We start from the raw sequence: 19898 nt of genomic DNA, 5'->3' as shown, positions 1-19898 counted from the left end.
CTTGATGGGCTTTTGTTTTTTTTTTTTTTTTGAGGCCGAGTCTCGCTCTGTCACCCAGGCTGGAGTGCAGTGGCCGGATCTCAGCTCACTGCAAGCTCCGCCTCCCGGGTTCCCGCCATTCTCCTGCCTCAGCCTTCCGAGTAGCTGGGACTACAGGCGCCCGCCACCTCGCCCGGCTAGTTTTTTTTTTTTGTATTTTTTAGTAGAGACGGGGTTTCATTGTGTTAGCCAGGATGGTCTCGATCTCCTGACCTCGTGATCCGCCCGTCTCGGCCTCCCAAAGTGCTGGGATTACAGGCTTGAGCCACCGCGCCCGGCCAATGGGCTTTTGTTACATCCCAGCCTTTGTATAAGGGCACTGGCTTTTAATATTTAACTTAACCGCACAGTCAGTACTGAAACAGTTCTTAGTGATACTTGGCCTGTCACAGTCCTACCAGGGTCATATGAGAATTCTGTTGCCTCACTCTTGCCAACACTGGTATTGTCTGTCTTTTACCTACCCTGATTGATGTTAAATTATTACATTTATCTGGTTTTCTTTTTTTACTTCTTTTCTACTCTTTCTTCACTTTTTGTATTCTTTATATTTCCCAAGTGTTGAATTAAATGGTGAGATGAGACATCCTTTGCATGTTCTTGATTTCAGGGAAATCATTCAATATTTTGCTGTTAAGTATGGTATTAGTGCTATGTTTTTGTAGATGCTTATTTATTAAATTGAGGAAGTTTCCTTCTATTGCTAATTTGTTAGGAGTTTTTATCATGAATAACCATTGAATTTTTTCATATATATATATATTTGCAACTATTAAGGTGATTTTTCTCCTTTATTTTATTATATTTATTTTGAGACAGGATCTCACTCTTGCCCAGGCCAGAGTACAGTAGCATGATCATGGCTCACCAAAGCCTTAAACTCCTGGGCTCAAGCAATCCTCCCATCTAAGCCTCCTGCATAGCTGGGACAACAGGCACATGCCACCACGCACAGCTAATTTTTGTGGTTTTTGTAGAGATGGGGTTTCTCCATGTTGCCAGGCTGGTCTTGACCTCCTGAGTTCAAGCAATCCACCTGCCTCTGTCCCCCAAAGTGCTGGGACTACAGGAGTGGGTCAGGGCACCTTTCATTTTGTTAATGCAAGTAATTAAATTGCTTTTCAAATGTTAAACTGGCCAGGCTCAGTGGCTCACACCTGTAATCCCAGCACTTTGGGAGGCCGAGGCGGGCAGATCACTAGGTCAAGAGATTGAGACCACCCTCGCCAATGTGGTGAAACCCCGTCTCTACTAAAAATACAAAAATTAGCTGGGCGTGGTGGTGCGTGCCTGTAGTCCCAGCTACTTGGGAGGCTGAGGTGGGAGAATCGCTTGAACCAGGAGGCGGAGGTTGCAGTGAGCTGAGATCGCGCCACTGCACTCCAGCCTGTTGACAGAGCAAGACTGTCTCAAAAAAAAAAAAAAAAGTTAAACTAACGTTGCATTTCTTGGGTGGGCCTCATGTGTTCCCGTGTCATCCTTATAACCTATTGCTGGATTTGACTTTCTATTATTTTTAAAGGACTTTTGCAGGAAGTGTATGACTTTGTCAGGTTTCAACGTCTGGATTATGTTGGCCTCATAAAATGAATTGGGAAGTACTGCCTTCTCTCCTACTTAAGTATTTGACAGAATTTATCTGTAAGCCTGAACTTTTACTTCTGGTTAAAGTTTAAAATCATGATTTTAATATCTTTACAGATGTAGGGCTATTCAAAATTACCATTTTAGTTTTGGTAAACCTTGTGATTAAAGGAATTTGTTCGTTTCACCAATTTGGGGCCTGTCGTTTTTATTTTTAATAAGAATCTCTTATTGTCCTTTTAATGTATGTAGGATCTGTAACAATGTTTCCTCTTTCATTCCTGATCTTGGAAATTTGTCTTTTTAAATTTTAATTTAATCACTTTTCCTAGGGGTTTAGTAATTTTTTTGGAGGGGGTTGTAGGAGCTTTGATCTTCTTATTCTTTTTAAAATTATTGTGGCAAAAAAACCACATAACATATATTTATCCTCTTAATGCTTTTTTGAGTATACTGTATAATATTAACTATGTACAACAGAACTCTAGAACTGAAATCTTTTTTTTTTTTTGAGACGGAGTCGCGCTCTGTCGCCCAGGCTGGAGTGCAGTGGCCGGATCTCAGCTCACTGCAAGCTCCACCTCCCCCGTTTTACGCCATTCTCCTGCCTCAGCCTCCCGAGTAGCTGGGACTACAGGCGCCCGCCACCTCGCCCAGCTAGTTTTTTGTATTTTTTAGTAGAGACGGGGTTTCACCATGTTAGCCAGGATGGTCTCGATCTCCTGACCTCGTGATCCACCCGTCTCGGCCTCCCAAAGTGCTGGGATTACAGGCTTGAGCCACTGCGCCTGGCCTAGAACTGAAATCTTTTACCTATTGAATAGCAACTCCTTCTCTTCCTCTTCCCCATCTATTAGCAACTACTATTCTACTTTCTGTTTCTATCAGTTTAATTACTTTAGTATTCATATTAGTGGGATCATGCAATATTTTTCTTTTTGTGACTGGCTTATTTTATTTAGTATAATGTCCTTAAGGTTCATCTATGTTGTAGCATGCGCCAGAATTTCCTTCCTTTTCAAGTCTGAATAGTATTCCATTTGTATGGCTAGACTACATTTTCTTTATCCGTTCATACATTGAATGGATACATCTGCTTCCAATTCCTTTGGATATGTATCTAGAAGTTGGATTACAGGATAATATGGTAGTTCTATTTTTAATTTTTTGAGGAACGTTCATACTGTTTTCCGTAGTGGCTACACCATTTTACAGTCCCACTAACAGTTCACTAAGGTTCTAATTTTTTACATCCTTGTCAACACTTATTTTCTGTTTTTGTGTTTGTGTGTGTGTGTGTGTGTGTGTGTGTTTTGTAGTGGCCATGCAAATTGGGATTAGGTGATATCTCATTTTGGTTTTCATTTGTATTTCCCTGGTAATTTGTGATGTTGAACATCTTTTCATATGCTTCTTGGCTATTGGTATATCTTCTTTAGAGAATTGTCTATTCAAGTCCTTTACCCATTTTTAATTGAGTTGTTTGTTGCTGAGTTGTAGAAGTTCTTTATATATTCTACATTTTAGCTCCTTATTTGATATATGGTTTGCAAATATTTTCTCTCATTCTGTAAGTTGTCTTATCACTCTGTTGGCTGTCTTCTTTGCTGCAAAGAAGTTGTTAAGTTTGATGTAGTCCCGTTTGTCTATTTTATATTTGTCGCTTGTTCCTTTACTGTCATATTCCAGAAATCATTGTTAAGACCAACCAATGTCATGAAGCTTTTTCCTATTTTTTTTTTTTAGGAGTTTTATAGTTTCAGATCTAGGGTTAGCAATTTTAATATTTTTTGCAAACACCCTTTGACTTTTTAATTCTCTATAATTTCATTTCTATTTCATTATAGTTTCCTCTTTATTATTTTCTTTCTTCTTATTTTGTGTTCTTTTTGCTTTTCTTTTTTTAGCTTCTTAAGATGGGAGCTGAGTTATTTTTAATTAAGACTTCTTTTTTTTAAAGCACATTCACTTAAACCTATAACTTTCCTTCTCAGAACTGCCTTATTACCTGCTGTATTCATTTGCTAGGGCTGCCATTACAAAGCACCACAGAATGGGTGGCTGTAAACAACAGAAATTTTTTCTTCACAATTCTGGAAGATTGAAGTCCAAGATCAAGGTTTCGGCAGGGTTGGTTTCTTCTGAGGCCTTTCTCCTTGGCTTGTAGCTAGTCATCTCCTCCCTCTGGAACTTTTTATGTCCAAATTTTCTCTTCTTTTTTTTTTTTTTTTTTTTTTTTTTGACACGGAGTCTCGCTCTCACCCAGGCTGGAGTGCGGTGGCGCAATCTCGGCTCACTGCAAGCTCCGCCTCCTGGGTTCCCTCCATTCTCCTGCCTCAGCCTCCCGAGTAGCTGGGACTACAGGCGCCCGCCACCACGCCCGGCTAATTTTTTTGTATTTTTTAGTGGAGATGGGGTTTCACCATGTTGGCCAGGATGGTCTTTGTCTCCTGACCTCATGATCCACCCGCCTCGGCCTCCCAAAGTGCTGGGATTACAGGTGTGAGCCACCGTGACAGGCCAGAATTTTTTCTTATAATGACACCAGTTACATTGGATTAGGGCCCTTTCTAATGACCTCATTTTTACTTAGTTATCTCTTTAAAGACCTTACCTCCAAAGACAGTGACATTCTAAGGTACTGGGGGTTAGGATGTCAGTATATGAATATGGGAGACAAGGAATAATTCAGCCTGGAACAGCTCCCAGTCACAAATTTGGTAAGTTGTGATAAGTATTAATAGGTTTATTAGAATCACTGAGTTCAGAATATTTTCTCGTATCCCTTGGAATTTCTTCTTTGATTCATATCTCCTTTAGATAAGGGCTGCTTAATTTCTAATTATCAAGGTTTTAAAAAATATCTTATTGTTGCTGATTTCTGCTTTAGTTCCATCTTGGGCAAATAATATACAGATGTTCTTTGACTTACGATTGGATTATGTCCCAATAGACCCATTGTAAATTGAAAATATTGTTTAAGTTGACAATGCATTTAATACAGCTAACTAACCTGCTGCACATCAGAGCGAATCTAGTCTATCTTAAATTTGCTCAGCATACTTACATTAGCCTACAATTGGGCAGTCATGTGCCCACGGTGGTTGGGGCACAGCTTGGTTTTGTATATTTCAGGGAGGCATGAGACATCAATCAAATACACTTAAGAAATACATTGGTTTGGTTCAGAAAGGACAAAATCATCTGGCAACACGGTCCGCTATAGAGTATGGGTTATTTACCTTCATGATTGTGTGGCTGCCTTGGAGCTGTAGCTTGCTGCTGCTGCCCAGCATTGCAGGCCCTGAAAATGATTAAAATTCCAAATTTGAAGTAGAGTTTTGAGTGCACATGATGCTTTATGCCTTGTAATCCCAGTGCTTTGGCAGGCTGAGACAGGAGCATCGCTTGAGGCCAGAAGTTCTAGACCAGCCTGGACAAACAGTGAGACCTCATCTCTATGAAAAAAAAAAAAAAGCCAGGCATGGTGGCACACATCTGTAGCCACAGCTACTCTGGAGGCTGAGGCAAGAGGATTGCTTGGCCCAGGAATTTGGGGCTGCAGTGAGCTGTGATTGTGCCACTGCATCCAGCCTTGGTGACAAAGTGAGACTACCTCTCAAAAAGTAAATGAAAAAGAAGTATGGTTTCTACTGAATGTGTATTGCTTTCACACCATTAAGACATCAAAAACTTGTGAGTAGAACCATTGTAAGTTGGGGACTGTACTCTTTCAATTTTAGTCCTTTGAAATTGGAGATTTGTTTTATATGCCTCAGTATTTCATCTGCTTTGGTGAATGTTTTGTATACACCTATAAAGGACATGTATTCTGTACTTGTTGGGTTTGGTGTTCTGTAAATGTCCGTTAGATCAATACTGTCCAGTAGTGTTTTCCAGATTATCCATTTCCTGACTTATTGTCAATTCACTTTTCCATTAACTGAGTGAGGTGTAATAAATTTTCTTAACTATGATTATGCATTGGTCTCTGTCTCTTTTTCCTATTCTGTCATTTTTCTTCCTGTATTTTCTCTCAGTCCATGGCTTGTCTTTTCATTGTCTTATCAGTGATATAAAATAGGAGTCATGAAGGGGGTCATCCTTGCCTTGTTCCTGATCTTAGTGGGAAAGCATCTAGTTCCTCAATGTGATGTCAGCTGTAGGCTCTGCGCTCTCTCTTTTTTTTTTGAGACAATCTCACTCTGTCCCCTAGGCTGGAGTGCAGTGGTGCGATCTCAGTGCACTGCAACCTCTACCTCCCGGGTTCAAGTGATTCTCCTGCCTCAGCCTCCCAAGTAGCTGGCTGCCCGCTACCATGCCTGGCTAATTTTTGTATTTTTAGTAGAGATGGGGTTTCACCATGTTGGCCAGGCTGGCCTCGAACTCCTGACCTCAAGTGATCCTCCCGCCTCAGCCTCTCAAAGTGCTGGGATAGCAGGCGTGAGCCACTACACCTGGCCTGCACTTCCTTTTTATTTAAGCATAGCCACAATTATTTGCAGAGGACATTGGTTAGACCATTTTTAACCTAACTTATAAACAGTATAAATTGTATTGAACTTAATTTTTTTATGTTATTTATGATAACATTTTAAAAATGTTATCTAATATCTAATCATGTGCAGGTTTCCTCAATTGCCTCAAAAAATGTCTAAACAAGGTTCACACATTACAGTTGATTGGGGTCTCTCTTTTTTTTTTTCTTTGAGACAGAGTCTTGCTCTGTCGCCCAGGCTGGAGTGCTATGGCACGATCTCGGCTCGCTGCAACCTCCACCTCCTGGGTTCAAGCGATTCTTCTGCCTTAACCTCCGGAGTAGCTGGGATTATGGGCGCCCACCACTATACCCAGCAAATTTTTTGTATTTTTAATGGAGATGGGGTTTCACCATGTTGACCAGGCTAGACTTCAACTCCTGACCTCGTGATTCGCCTGCCTCGGCCTCCCAAAGTGCTGGAATTACAGGTGTGAGCCACTGTTCCCGGCCAATTTTTGTATTTTTAGTAGAAACGGGATTTCACCATCTTGGTCAGGCTTGTCTTGAACTTCTGACCTCGTGATCCATCCTTGGCCTCCCAAAGTGCTGGGATTATAGGCGTCAGCCATTGTGCCTGGCCAATTGGTGTCTCCTTAATTCTCTTTTTATTCTGTAAGATCTATAAGAGCTCTTTCTATTGAATTTTTTCTACTGTATTTTTAGTACTATTCATTTGTCGAAAGTGTTGCGTATTTTAAAAATTGCAAACATGTTAGTTCACACCACAGAACGTTTGTATCATTTCTTAATGACCGTTCCTTCCATATCCAGAATATCATGATCATACTGTTGACAAAAAGAGTCAAACTCTGTAAAATATTTTTAGAGATTTATTCTGAGCCAAATATGAGTGGCCATGTCCCGTGACACAGCCCTCAGGCGATCCTGAGAACACCCAAGGTGGTTGGGGTACAACTTGGTTTTACATATTTTAGGGAGTCATGAAACATCAATCAAATCTATTTAAGAAATACATTGGTTTGGTTCAGAAAGGCAGGACAACTCAAAGTAGGGGGGAGCAGATTCCAGGCTGTAGGTAAATTTAAACATTTTCTGGTTGACAGTTGACAATTGGTTGAGTGTATCTGAAGACCTGAGATCAACAGAAAGGAAATGTTCAGGTTAAGATAAAGGATTGTGGAGACCAAGTTTTATTGTGCAGGGGAAGCTCTCAGATAGCAGACTTCAGAGAAGGCAGGTTGTAAAATATTTATCAGACTTAAAAGGGTGCCTGGCTCTTAGTTGATTATCTTTTGTATCTGGGAAGGAAGGAAGGAAAACAAAGGGGAAAGGGGATTCTCTATAGAATGTGGATTTTTCCCACAAGAGACTTTGTAGGGCAATTTCAAGGTATGGCAAGGAAATGTATTTTGGGGTAAGACATTTTGATTTTCTTCCTTGCTATGCCACAGTCAGATTGGAAAGTAAGTCATGATATACAGGGTTAAATAAAACTCATCAGATGAGAATTTATGGTTTGTAGGGCACGAATCCCCAGGCCTCTTAGGTAGGAATTTGGGCAAGATAAAAAAAAAATATCAGAGCTTTGTCCTCAAAACCTAACACTATTAACAATAATTCTCATCACATATTGAGTTGTCTCTTGCAGTCCGCTTTTCTCATTCATTTGTGCAAGACAGGATCCAGTCAAGACCTATACTTGTCATCTGAAGAATGATTTATCTCTTAAGAAATACTTTCATTCAGAAAAAAATCTACCCCTACTTCTCCCTTCTTAAAAATCTCTTCATGAAATTGACTTGTTATAAAACTAGGTCAATTACTGACTGCCTGTTCCTAAATTCCAAGTCGCATTTCAAATTTTGGTACCTAATTTTTGATATGTGAGTGGAGGGAAGGGTGCAGCCAGGGTCATATAGGATACTCAGGTTATGGCCTCCACCCTGCTTCATGTCTCCCTCAAAACCGGGAACTCCTGCTTTGGACTTCCTGGAACCTGTCCTTTGGCCTCGGTAAATGTGGATGGGATGCTTTTGTTTTCAGTATGTTGAGGCTTTTTATTTTTCTTTTTTTTTTTTTTTTTTTTTTTTTTGAGACGGAGTCTCGCGCTGTGTCACCCAGGCTGGAGTGCAGTGGCGCGATCTCGGCTCACTGCAAGCTCCGCCTCCCAGGTTCAGGCCATTCTCCTGCCTCAGCCTCCGAGTAGCTGGGACTACAGGCGCCCGCCACCACGCCCGGCTAGTTTTTTGTATTTTTAGTAGAGACGGGGTTTCACCATGTTAGCCAGGATGGTCTCGATCTCCTGACCTCGTGATCCGCCCGCCTCGGCCTCCCAAAGGAGGCTTTTTATTTTTCAACATGCATGCTCATTTGAGGGCACTCTGAGGCCTTTTTCTTTTAATGGAGTCCACACAAAGTCTCAGCCAGCTGCTGGAAGATGGGGGCTCCATTCCCCAACTAGAGTTTGGATGTGAACCTGTTGCTGGCTCAGCTCTGTGGGCTTTATTTGAAAGACACTGGCTAAGAATGGGCTTCACTAATGCCCTCTGCAACCTGCCTTTGTTTCTTCCCTGTTCCCCTACTCCCTGCTGAATTGGGAGGCTGGACAGCGTGTGAAGGGTGTTCTTCCCAAGTACCTCTCTCACTTCTTATCTCTTTCCCCAGATTTGCCTCTGCGACTTGCCTCTCCTCTAGGAAGAGCACTCCAGAGAGCAGGGAGATGGCGCCAGGACTCCTGACAACCAGGGAGGAGGTAAGTCCTGAAATTTCTTCCTAGCTATTGCAGGAAGGATTCATAATAGTTTCTTGTCCTGAAGGCTGCCTTCTTGGTATTAGGCAAAGCCTATCTTGATCTTATAGGTGTGACTCTTCTTATCTGGGGCTTTCTCTCAGTTTTATTTGCTACATTTATGACTCAGGTATTTACCAAGGAGTTAACTGTGACCATCACATCCTGGGCAGTTAAAATAAAAATACAGGACATCCATGCTTACGTGCCCAGTGACTCCGAAGGCCTACAAAAGTATAGTGGCTCACACCTGTAAACCCAGTACTTTGGGAGGCCGAGGTGGGCAGATCACCTGAGGTCAGGAGTTCGAGAGCAGCCTGGCCAACATGGTAAAACCCTGTCTCTACTAAAAGTACAAAATTAGCTGGGCGTGGTGGTGGGCGCCTGTAATCCCAGCTACTAGGGAGGCTGAGGCAGGAGAATCACTTGAACCCAGGAGGCTGAGGTTGCAGTGAGCCGAGATCACGCCACTGCACTCCAGCCTGGGTAATAGAGTGAGACGCCATCTCAAAAAAAAAAAAAGTATAAGAAGGCTCTCAAAAGACAAATTGTCTGATTTGCCCCTGAAGGGTTTTGCAAGCTGAAGAGTTAAGGGAAGAGACTGCTGTGAAAATGGCACAGGACAGTGGCGCATGCCTGTAATCCCAGATACTGAGGAGGTTAAGGCAAGAGAATCGCTTGAGCTCGGAAGGCGGAGGTTGCAGTGAGCTGAGATTGCGCCATTGCACTGTAACCTGGGTGACCGAGCGAGACTCCATTGCAAAAAAAAAAAAAAAAAACAGAAGGAAAATGGGGCAGGAATCCTATCCCTTCTCAGAGACGAGGTGACTGGTAGGCTATCCCTCATCCTGTGGGAAGCTTTCAACAGCCGGTGGTCTTTGGCCACATTAGTCTTCTGTGTATAGGTGAAGGCTCTAATCTGCTATTTCTGTGTGGTGCATGGATAGATTTAGTTTTGCAGGCCCGTACTTTATAAAGTGGGTTTGCTATACTTGAAAATTGGAAGATTATGCTTAAAGGTCCAGATTGCCTCCTTCTCTGAAAATAGATTATTCCCCACCGACTAGGCAGCATTTTAACTTGATGTAACTGAATGGAATGAACACTGACAACAGAAATGGCTGTCAGGCAGGGCATTTTTGTATTGATTTTATCAATTAACAAAATATTTATTGTCATTTTTGCTAATTCCGTATTGCTTTGTGCTATAAATATGTCAAGTGTAGAATGTTTTTGAGAGATCTGTATATAATCATATTCCGGGGCTCATGGTGGATATTTGCATGTTTCTGGATACATTAAAAATGGTTTTGATTTTATCAGACTGTCACTGAGAGCTGTGAGTCCCTTATTTGTTACACTTTTGAGAGAAATCTGTAACACCTTTGAGAGAAAATATGTATGTAGCACAGGCAGTTCAGGATTTTTTTCCAAGGTAATAGGAGACTTTTTTCTTCTGTATGCTGTACTTTACTGTGTATATTAACAGAGAATCATTCTTGCCAAACATGGAATACTGGCTTATGTTTTCTGTCCTTACTCTTTCACTTCCTGTGGAATCTTTAGCAGGCCCTAAACCTTATCTGTCTGTGACCAACTTCTCTCAATATACATTTTTGTTTGTTTGTTTTAGCCATTTCTTTGTGTTAGAAACAAAATGCTTGTTCCTCAGTGCTGCAAAGAAATAGCACTCAAATGTAAATTTGATTTTCTCAGCAAGGCAATTTTTACTTCTATAGAAGGGTACAACTCGCGAATGGAGTAATGGTGAGAGCACACCTGGACAAGGGAGGGGAAGGGGTTCTTATTCCTGACGCAGGTAGCCCCTACTGCTGTGTTGTTCCCCTGTTGGCTAGGGTTGGACTGCACAGTCTAAGCTATTTCCGATTCGCTATTTTAAAGAGAGCAGGGGTACCAGCCAGAGTGGTTGGGTGGGTAGTTTGGCGGGAAGGGCAGTTACTCAGGATGATTCAGGCCAGAGCAGGTGACCAGGGGTGACTCAGGTCAAAGCAGGTGACCAGGGGAACAGATGTGAACTACTGATTATAACTGGTGGGAAAGTTGTTTACTGAAACTAGAGGCAAGGGGGCGAAGAGAACCAGGAAGTTAAACTTTAAAATGGAGAATCAAAGAATAAGAGAGCTGAACATACTGACATACTGATTCTTTGAAGAGAAACTTGGAGTTCACTATATCTAACATTTGTGAAAAATTGATGAAAAGATATAAACATCTAAGAGGCTTAGCTTTTTAAGACAAAGCTTCCGTACCTAGAATAGTGTCTCTTAGTCAAAAACTACTCATTGCATAAAGGGAAAGAGGTTTGTTTGTTATGATGCATGTTATTTTAAGCATTGAAATTATGTATTTTATGATTTTTAAAATTGCATTTCCTGGTACTTTGTTATGCATCAGATCTGAATTATGTAGAAGAACCTGACCTATATGTAACATGACATTTAGGCATTTTTCCTAAGGGCTTTTGCCTGAGAGGAGAAATTGTAACATGCATTATAGTTGTAACATAGAAAGGGAGCTGGTGAGCACAGTATGTGAGCTAATAAGAAACTAATTAGCACCCTGCGAACCCAGAAAACCTGAGACAGGTCTCAGTTAATTTAGAAAGTTTATTTTGCCAAGGTTGAGGATTGTCAATGAAAAGGGTCAAACTATGTAAAATATTTTTAGAGTTTTCTGAAACAAATATGTGTGACCGTGGCCCATAACACAGCCCTCAGGAGGTCCTGAGAACATGTGCCCAAGGTGGTCGGTATACAGCTTGGTTTTATGTATTTTAGGGAGGCATGAGACAACAATCAAATACACTTAAGAAATACGTTGGTTTGGTTCAGAAAGGCCGGACAACTCAAAGCAGGGGTTTCCGGGCTATAGGTAAATTTAAACATTTTCTGGTTGATAGTTGGTTGAGTTTATCTAAAGACCCGGGATCAATAGGAAGGAAAGTTCAGGTTACGATAAAGGATTGTGGAGACCAAGTTTTGTTGTGCAGAAGAAGCTCTCAGATAGCAGACTTCCGAGAGGAAGCAGGTTGTAAAATGTTTCTTATGGGACCTAAAAGGGTGCCTGGCTCTTAGTTGATTATCTCCTGGATCTGGGAAGGAAGAAAGAAAGGTAAACAAAGGGGAAGGGGATTCTCTATAGGATGTGGATTTTTCCCACAAGAGACTTTGCAGAGCAATTGTAAGGTATGGCGAGGAAATATATTTTGGGGTTAAATATTTTGATATTCTTCCTTGTCTCATAATGTTATGCCAGAGTCAGATTGGAAAGTAAGCCACGATATATAGAGTTAAATAAAACCCATCTGATGAGAATGTATGGTTTGTAGGGCATGACTCCCCAGACCCCTTAGATAGGAATATGAGCAAGATAAAAAGAATCAGAACTTAGTTCTCAGGATGCTCCCATGACAGCCTCAGGAAGTCCTGACAACATGTGCCCAAGGCGGTTGGGATACATCTTAGTTTTATACATTTTAGGGAGACCTGAGACATCAATCAATGTATGTAAGAAGTATATTGGTTCAGTCTGGAAAGGTGGAACAACTTGAAGCAAGGGCTGGAAGACTTGAAGGGGGGTTCCAGGTTATAGATAGGTGACAGGGACGGTTACATTCTTTTGAGTTTCTGATTAGCCTCTCCAAGCGAGGCAATCGGATATGCATCTATGTCAGTGAGCAGAGAGGTGACTTTGAATAGAATGGGAGGCAGGTTGGCCCTAAGCAGTTCCCAGCTTGACTTTTCCCTTTAGCTTAGTAATTTGGGGGCCCCAAGATTTATTTTCCTTTCATAACCCCTTCATTGAATCTTAAATTTTTTAAAAATGTTTGTTTTGTGCAGGAGACTTTGTTGGTTTAGGAACAATGATACCTATAGCATAGCATCAATTTGTATAAGATATTTGGTTTGAAGGCCGGGCGCGGTGGCTCAAGCCTGTAATCCCAGCACTTTGGGAGGCCGAGATGGGCGGATCACGAGGTCAGGAGATCAAGACCATCCTGGCTGACACGGTGAAACCCCGTCTCTACTAAAAAATACAAAAACTTAGCCGGGCGAAGTGGCGGGCGCCTGTAGTCCCAGCTACTCAGGAGGCTGAGGCAGGAGAATGGCGCAAACCCGGGAGGTGGAGCTTGCAGTGAGCTGAGATCCAGCCACTGCACTCCAGCCTGGGCGACAGAGCGAGACTCCGTCTCAAAAAAAAAAAAAAAAAAAAAAAAAAAAAAAAAAAGATATTTGGTTTGTTTAGGGGTTCACTCCGCATTGGAATTAAAACTTAAAAAAATTTTTTTGTTGAGATATAATTCACATACCATACAACCCAACCATTTAAAATGTACTATTCAGAAGATTTTATTATATTAACAAAATTGAGTGACCTTCACCATCATGTTTTCATCCCTGCCAAAAGAAACCTCATACCCATTAGGAGTTATTCCCCATATGCTCCTCTCCCAGCCCCTCCCACTGATCTGCTTTTTGTCCTATGGATTTACCTCTTCTAGATATTTTATATACATGAGGTCATACAATTTAACAAAAACGAAACATGTATCATAAAAAATTACAGAGTAAGGTCTGGGCGTGTTGACTCATGCCTGTAATCCCAGCATTTTAGGAGGCTGAGGCGGGTGGATCATTAGGTCAGGAGATTGAGACCATCCTGGCTAACACGGTGAAACTCCATCTCTACAAAAATTACAAAAATTAGCTGGGTGTGGTGGCATGCACCTGTAGTCCCAGCTACTCAGGAGGCTGAGGCAGGAGAATTGCTTGAATCCGGGAGGTGGAGGTTGCAATGAGCCGAGATCATGCCACTGTACTCCAGCCTGGACAACAGAACAAGACTCCGTCTCCAAATAAATAAATACATACATACATATGGAGTAGGGAAATCCAGGCCTCTGTCCTTCCCCAAAAGCAACTAATGAGCTGGCAGAAACTGTCAGAATCAACTTTTGTAAAATTCTGGAATCTTATCAAAACTGGAAGACTTGGTGAAGAAATAAGCTGCTGCTTAGTGGTGAGGGAGTACTGTAGCATTTCAGACTGCCTGGCTAGTTGCCTCTCTCCCACCTGTCCATGAGGAAGCCCAGGCACAAAGACTTTAAGTCAACTTTCTTAATAAGCACAAAGAACCAAGGAAACCATGGACATGGAACTAGAGTATATGAAGTCAACAATTTTCAACAGAGAATATCAGTATAGAAAACTTATTTTAAAAGGTATACTATGAGGCTGGGTGTGGTGACTCACACCTGTAATCCCAGCACTTTGGGAGGCTGAAGCTGGTGGATCACCTGAGGTCAGGAGTTTGAGACCAGCCTGACCAATATGCTGAAACCCCATCTCTACTAAAAATACAAAAAAATTAGCCGAGCATGGTGGCGGGCACCTGTAATCCCATCTACCTGGGAGGCTGAGGCAGGATAATCGCTTGAACCCAGGAGGCGGAGGTTGCAGTGAGCCGAGATTGCGCCACTGCACTCCAGCCTGGGCAACAGAGTGAGACTCTGTCTCAAAAAAAAAAAAAGGACTATAACTAATTATAAGTAAGTTATTGAATTAGTAATATATTGAATTAGTATATTGTAAGTGTATTGAATTAGTAATAAAGTAAGTATATTGAATTAGTAAGAAAAATCCTCCCGAGCGTCGGGTACAGTGGCTCACACCTGTAACCCCAGCACTTTGGGAGGCCGAGGCAGGTGGATCATTTGAGGTCAGGAGTTCAAGTCCAGCCTGGCCAACATGGAGAAACCCTGTCTCTACTAAAAACACAAAAATCAATCAGGCATGGTGGCACGTGCCTGTAATGCCAGCTACTCAGGAAGCTGAGGCAGGAGAATCGCTTGAACCTGGGAGGCTCAGGTTGCAGTGAGATGAGATCGTGCCACTGCACTTCAACCTGGGCAACAGAGTGAGACCCTATCTCAAAAACAAACAAACAAAAACAACAACAACAACAAAAAGTCCTCCCAAGAAGAAAAGCCCATGACCAGATGGCTTTGCTTGTTAATTCCACCAAACATATAAAGAAGAGTTAACACAAATCTTTCTCAAAATCTTCTAAAACATTGACACTACAAGAAAAGAGGACTGTAAGCCAGATATCCTTTATGAGGATAGATAGAACAATCCTTACCAAAAATATTATCAAATTGGATTCAGCGCTGTATTAAAAGGATTATATTATTGCCAAGTGAGATTTACTCCCAAAATGAAAGGATAGTGCAACATATGAAAATCAGTAAGGTAGTACACCACATTAATGGAATGTGGAATAAAAACCCCACAGTCATGTTATTCGATGTAGAAAAACATTTGACAGAATTGAACACCCTTTCATGATAAAAACACTCAGTAAACTAGGTATGGAAGAAAACTCCCTTAACATGATAAGGGCCATGTATGAAAAATCCACAACTACAATCATTCTTTATGGTGAAAGACTAAAAGCTCTAGGAACCAGGAACAAAGCAAGGATACCCACTTTTACCCTTTCTGTTTCATGTAGTACTGACAGTTCTAGCCAGTGGAATTAGGCAACAAAAAGAAAAGGCATCCAAATTAGTTAGGAAGAAGTAAAATGATCTCTTCACTGAAAGCATGATCTCATATTTACAAAACACTGGAGTCCTCTGCTGTGGTATGAATGTGCCCCCCAAAATTCATGTGTTGAAACTTAATCACCAATGTGATCTTATGTGATAGTATTAGGAGGTGGGCCTTTAGGAAGTGTTGTGGGCGAAGCCTTCATGAATTGAAATTTGTAACCTTATGAAAGGTTAGAGGTGGGCCGGGCACGGTAGCTTTTCACTGTAATCCCAGCACTTTGGAAGGCCAAGGCAGGTGGATCACCTGAGGTTGGGAGTTCGAGACCAGCTTAGAAGCAGAGACTGGAGCCTCACTAGACACTAAACCTGCTGGCACTTTGATTTTGGACTTTCAGCCTTCAGAATTGTGAGAAATAAATTTCTGTTCTTTATGAATTAGTCTCAGCAAATTTTTTTTTTTTTTTTTTTTTTTTTTTTTTTTTTGAGATGGGGTTTTATTCTTGTCACCTGGGCTGGAGTGCAATGGCACGATCTCGGCTCACTGCAACCTCTACCTCCCAGATTCAAGTGATTCTCCACCTCAGCCTCCTGAGTAGCTGGGTGACACCTAACCCAATGCCCGGCTAATTTTTGTATTTTTAGTAGAGGCAAGGTTTCACCAAATTAGCCAGGCTGGTCTCAAACTCCTGACCTCAGAGGATCTGCCTGCCTTGGCCTCCCAAAGTGCTGGGATTACAGGCATGAGCCACTGCACCAGGCAGCAATTTTTTTTTATAACAGCAGGAATGGACTAAGTCATCCACAGAGAAAATTGTTAGAGCTAATGAATTAAGCAAAGTTGCAGGATACAAAGTAAACACACAGAAATCTGTTGTATTTCTGTACATTTACAATGAACTATCTGAACAGGAAATTTTAAAAAATTGTAACAGCATCAAAAAGAATGAAATACTTAGTGATAAATTTAACCAAGGAAGTAAAGACTTGTTTGTAGAAAACTGCAAAATACTGCTAAAAGAAATTACAGAAGACCTAAATAAATGGAAAGACTTTCCATGCTTGGAATGAATTAGAAGATTTAATATTGTTAAGATGGCAATACTACCCAAAATGATCTATAAATTTAGTTCAATCCCAATCAAAATTCCAATGGTGTTTTTTTAAGAAATAGACTTAGACTGAAATTTATATGGAATCTCATGGTACCCTGAATAGCCAAAACAATCTTGAAAAAGAAAACAAAGTTGGAGGACTCACACTGCCTGAGTTTAATGCTTACTGCAAAGCTATCATAATCAAAATAGTGTCATACTGGCATAAGGATGGATACGTGTAGATCAGTGGAATAGACAGTCCTGAAAAACATCTCACGTATATAGTAAATTGATTTTTTTTACAAGGATGGATGTGGAGATCATTCCATCAGAAAAGGGCAGTGTATACAAATGGTACTTGGACAACTGGATGTCCACAGTCAAAAGAACACGCTTGAGATAAATGAAAGAATTAGAATGCCTCAGCAAGGAAATAGAAGGTTTTCAGAATAAGTATATGGACATTTTAGAACTGAACTAAAAAGCTAGGGGATAGACTTACCAGTGTATTAGTGGTAACAAAGAAATGAGTGAACTAGAAGATAGAACAGAGAGCAAATAGAGTGGAAAGAAAAATGAATAAAGCCTCAAGAATTGTGGGAGTACAACAAAAGATATAATATTTATGTCTTTGGAGTTAGGTAGGGGAAATAAAGGAGGGAAGGGGTGAAAAAGTACTTGAAGAAATAATGGCCAAAAGTGTCCCAAATATGGCAGGAAACAAACCTACAGATTTTAAAAGCTCACTGAGTATATTTGGAACATGATGAACCCAATAAATCTATGTCAGAATACATTACAAGTAAACTTCTGAAGACTAAAGATGAAGAAAATCATCCTGAAAGCAGCCAGATAAAAATTGTGTTACTTATAGGAGAAAAACAATTCGAATGCTAATGGATTTCTCATCAGAACTGATAAGAATTGACTGGACGCGGTTGCTCACGCCTGTAATCCTGGCACTTTGGGAGGCTGAGGTGGGCGGATCACCTGAGGTCGGGAGTTCGAGAGCAGCCTGACCAACATGGAGAAACCCTGTCTCTACTAAAAATACAAAAAATGAGCCAAATGTGGTGGTGCATGCCCGTAATCCCAGCTACTCGGGAGGCTGAGGTAGGAGAATCGCTTGAACACAGGAGGAAGAGGTTGCAGTGAGCCAAGATCGCACCATTGCACTCCAGCCTGGGCAACAAGAGTGAAACTCTTGTCTAAAAAAACAAACAAACAAACAAAACAAAAAACAAAAAACAAAAAACCTATAGCTTACTGTGCCTAAAGTGTATAAACAATGTGGTTTATGCTGAGATTTTAATATGTGCTCGGCAGAGAATGTCTGTTGACTAGCCCCACTGAGACTTTGGGCACTGAGGTTCTAATGGGTTTCTCTGATAGACAACATTTAACGTATCACAAATTATTACTGAAGAATTACAGAGTCATGTGTGACTCTGTTGGGAAAGAATTCTTGGCATTTTGTGTCTGGTTTCCTCCAGACTTGTCTCTCAAACCATTTCCCTTTTCTGATTGTGTTTTGCATCCTTTCGCTACAATAAGCATAGCCATGAGTATAACTACATGATGAGGTTTATGAGTCCGTCTAGTGAATCACCATACTTGGGAGTGGTACTGGAGTCTTATACGGTTTGGTTCTGTATCCTCCCTCAAATCTCAAATCTCAGGTTGAATTTTAATTCTCAGTTTTGGGGGAGGGTCCTGGTGGGAAGTGATTGGGTCAGGGCAGTGGATTTCCCCCGTGCTATTTTTGTGATAGTGAGTTCTCACAGATATGATGGTTTTTTTTTTTTTTTAAAGTTTCAATATTTTATTCAAGTTTTTTTTTTTTTAACTGATATTAACTACAGCATTTGAAGGGGAAGAGTTAATTCCACATAAAATGCAAGACACTAAAATGTACCCATTAAACTGCTAAAAAACAAACTGAGTGGTGAGAATACGACAGAAGTCCAGTTTAGAGTCTGAGTGTTGTCACCATGTGATTACAATCACACAGACTCTTCCAAGCTTCCAGCTGGAGCTCCTGGAAGCTATTTCATACTCTGGTGCAAGGGCAAAAAACACAACACAAGAAGGAGTAAGTCCTAAATTACTGGTTTCATCACATCTACCCTCTCCACCCCAAAATGGCAGAAAAGACACAGCGAACCCACCCTGCAGTCCTTTTGGTGTAAAAGAGGTGAGGATGAACTGGGGTGGGAACAGGTCATGACGCTGTGTCTGAAAAAGTCCCTTTCAGGGGAGTTTGTATACACAATCAAGCAATGAGCCTCTCATCAATTAGGATTGGGAAACCAATGTTCCATTCTCAGGAAATCACAATTTCATTCATTTACTCAATATCAATTTACAAAGTACCTACATATTACCAGCTTCTACTTACAGCTATTTCTAGATAAAAAAGAAACTTGGCATCTCAGAGGGGCCACCATGTTCCCTCCAAGTCTGCCACTGAAAGAACCTTTTTTGAATTGGGTTTCTTCTGTACCCCTGAAAGGGTAACATCTTAAAGCTGAATCATCTTTTTTTTTTTTTTTTTTCCCAATGCAACAGCTAGTCTTTACTGGAAAGAAGAAACTTTACAGCACATTTTGAGTAACTTAGTACAGGCGCTCAGTGTGCCAGCCGGTGGGGCACCAGCTTGTAATGGGCTCCACAGTGGGGGCATCACTGGGCCTCGCCTTCATGCAGCCAAAACCAGACGACGCTGGTATTGTCCTCTTCACAGATGCAGCCCACTATTCTCTTGTTGGTGATGGAGGGAACTAAATTAGGGTCTTCCTTGGTGCCTGAAGCTCCCTTTGGGGGCAGTATATTGTATGGGTTCAGTCCCTTCCTTGCAGCCAGCATGACCTCCCTCTCCAACCCAGTCGCCTGCTCGTCATCGGTGGGAATACCACCTCCAGATGCCATGGAGCGCACCGCAGCCACGCCACTGGGGCCGCGAGCCCTCAGGGCCTGCGCGGCCAGCGCTCCAGCTCTGCGAAGTAACCTTGAAGCCACCGCGTCCTCGAGTAGCAGCAGCAGTTCCGGGAACAAGCTGCGGAGACAGCAAAGCTGAATCATCTTTAACTTGGGGGTCTAACATGATATATAGCAATACTTGCATCCTAGACATACAACATTAAAAGATACACTAAATTCTGAAGGTTGCTATACTGCAAAATTCTTTGTTTGTTTGTTTAGAAAGGGATTCTCGCTCTGTCACCCAGACTGGAGTGCAGTGGCGCGATCTCCGTTCACTGCAACCTCCGCCTCCTGGGTTCAAGCAATTCTCCTGCCTCAGCCTCCCGAGTAGCTGGG

The 19898-nt window shown here is 41.5% G+C and overlaps 1 protein-coding gene and 1 pseudogene across 7 annotated transcripts in view; one reads left to right on the top strand and one right to left on the bottom strand.

Annotated features, from left to right (window-relative positions):
* Window positions 1-19898, top strand: part of ZNF169 (zinc finger protein 169) — a 46161-nt gene that overhangs the window by 10386 nt on the left and 15877 nt on the right. For 4 of the 6 annotated variants that reach the window (XM_017949292.3, XM_017949296.3, XM_017949294.3 and 1 more), the window contains exon 2: window positions 8789-8876. In XM_017949292.3, coding sequence (XP_017804781.3) covers window positions 8844-8876 — 33 coding nt within the window. In that variant the 5' untranslated portion in view covers window positions 8789-8843. Of the gene's footprint in view, window positions 1-8468; window positions 8877-19898 lie in introns of those variants that run through there. The other 2 variants (XM_003912000.5, XM_009189214.4) reach the window with 1 other exon arrangement.
* Window positions 19137-19851, bottom strand: LOC103878539 (annotated as a pseudogene). Its single transcript, XR_638768.4, has one exon. The product of XR_638768.4 is annotated as a cytochrome c oxidase subunit 5B, mitochondrial pseudogene (transcript).

This window comes from Papio anubis, chromosome 13 (assembly GCF_008728515.1).
Source record: "Papio anubis isolate 15944 chromosome 13, Panubis1.0, whole genome shotgun sequence".
NCBI classification, from domain to species: Eukaryota; Metazoa; Chordata; class Mammalia; order Primates; family Cercopithecidae; genus Papio; species Papio anubis.
The sequence above is the reverse complement of the archived record's forward strand: the minus strand, read 5'-3'. Positions and strand labels throughout refer to the sequence as shown.